Below are 1,271 nucleotides of genomic sequence, written 5' to 3' on the forward strand. Positions count from 1 at the left end.
CCCTGCCGGCGCCTGCTCCAGCTGCCCAGCCAGGGGGGGAGCTCAGCAAGAGGTGGGTGGGACAGGTCCCCAGGGTCCCTCCACCTCCCTGCCAGGCTCTCCAGCCCCCTCCCCACAGCCTCAGCATCTCCCCCAGCCCACCTACCAGCTCCTCACACTCCGTGTGCTTCAGCCTCCTGGCCACGTCCAAGGCCGTCTCACCCGCCGCGTTCACTGCACAGGGGACCAAAGGGGGTCAAGCTCCAGCTCACAGCCCCTCTGCTCCCACCGCAGAGCCCCCTCCCCACCCCCCCAATCCCCCCCTACCCATGGAGAAGGTGGCTTTGCCCTTCAGGAGCAGCTTGAGGCAGTTGGGCTGGTTGTAGAGCGCGCTGTAGTGCAAAGCCGTGTTCCCGTCCTGGGTCACCCGGTCCAGTGTCCCCCTGCCAAGGGCATTCGAGGCTCAAGAGCACACGAGCAGTGGTCCCCACCCCTTGTGCACGCTCCTCCAGGGGTAGGGGACAGGGCAGGGGACGCTGAGCAGCTGGGAACTCACCCATTCTGGATGATGAAGTCCACCAGGGGAAGGGAGGCTCGGTCGGCGTGGCGCACGGCCACGTGCAGGGCCAGCTCGCCCGTGTCCTGCCATGAGGGAGGGGAGACATGGACCCCAGGGGGCTTCACCTCCCCCAGGATGGAGAGGAGAAGGGAGCTGGACTCGAGGGTGTTCACCCCTCACCCCCTCCCCCAAGATGAAGGGAGGAGAGAGCTGGAGTTGAGGATGCTTCATCTCCCCCAGGATGGAGAGAAAGCTGGACCCAAGGAGCCTTCATCTTCCCCAGGACACAGGGAAAGGAGAAATAAACCTGAGGATGTTCCATCTCCTCCAAGAGGGAGAGGAGAGCTAGACTTGAGGGTGCTTCATCTCCCCCAGGAGGGAGAAGGACCTGAGGACCTTCATCTTCCCACATCTCCACCCAAAGGCCAAGCCAACCCCATGCACAGCACCCAGATGGGGGGGACACCCCCTTATCCCCTGCCCGCTGGTGGGATGGAGGTGGCTGGGGGGGCTCACCTGGCCCTCGGGGGTGGCCAGGGGCTTGGCCAGGTCGTGGCCCTCAGCAAAGGCCTGGAGCAGGCCCAGGAGGTCCCGGGCACGGATGGTGTCCCAGAGGCGCTGGGGCTCCTCGCGCCCGCTCCTCTGCACGTAGCGCCGCTCCATGTACTTGGCCACGATGAACTCCTTGCGGGCAGCCCTGGGGGTGCCACCAGCCTGCCTGAGCACCCAGACC

The 1,271-nt window shown here is 65.9% G+C and overlaps 1 protein-coding gene across 1 annotated transcript in view; it reads right to left on the reverse strand.

Moving 5' to 3' along the window:
- Positions 1-145: 145 nt before the first annotated feature.
- Positions 146-1,271, reverse strand: part of ASAP3 (ArfGAP with SH3 domain, ankyrin repeat and PH domain 3) — a gene marked incomplete at its 3' end in the record, with an annotated part of 16,051 nt that continues 14,925 nt past the window's right edge. Inside the window, exons 14-17 of the mRNA XM_009995145.1 lie at positions 1,055-1,235; positions 536-621; positions 307-422; positions 146-213 (exon numbers count right to left, since the gene is read on the reverse strand). Of these exons, the coding sequence (XP_009993447.1) occupies positions 146-213; positions 307-422; positions 536-621; positions 1,055-1,235 (451 nt within the window). The remainder of the gene's footprint in view (positions 214-306; positions 423-535; positions 622-1,054; positions 1,236-1,271) is intronic.

Source organism: Chaetura pelagica, unplaced genomic scaffold (assembly GCF_000747805.2).
Source record: "Chaetura pelagica isolate M959 unplaced genomic scaffold, ChaPel_1.0 scaffold1153, whole genome shotgun sequence".
Lineage (NCBI taxonomy): Eukaryota > Metazoa > Chordata > Aves > Apodiformes > Apodidae > Chaetura > Chaetura pelagica.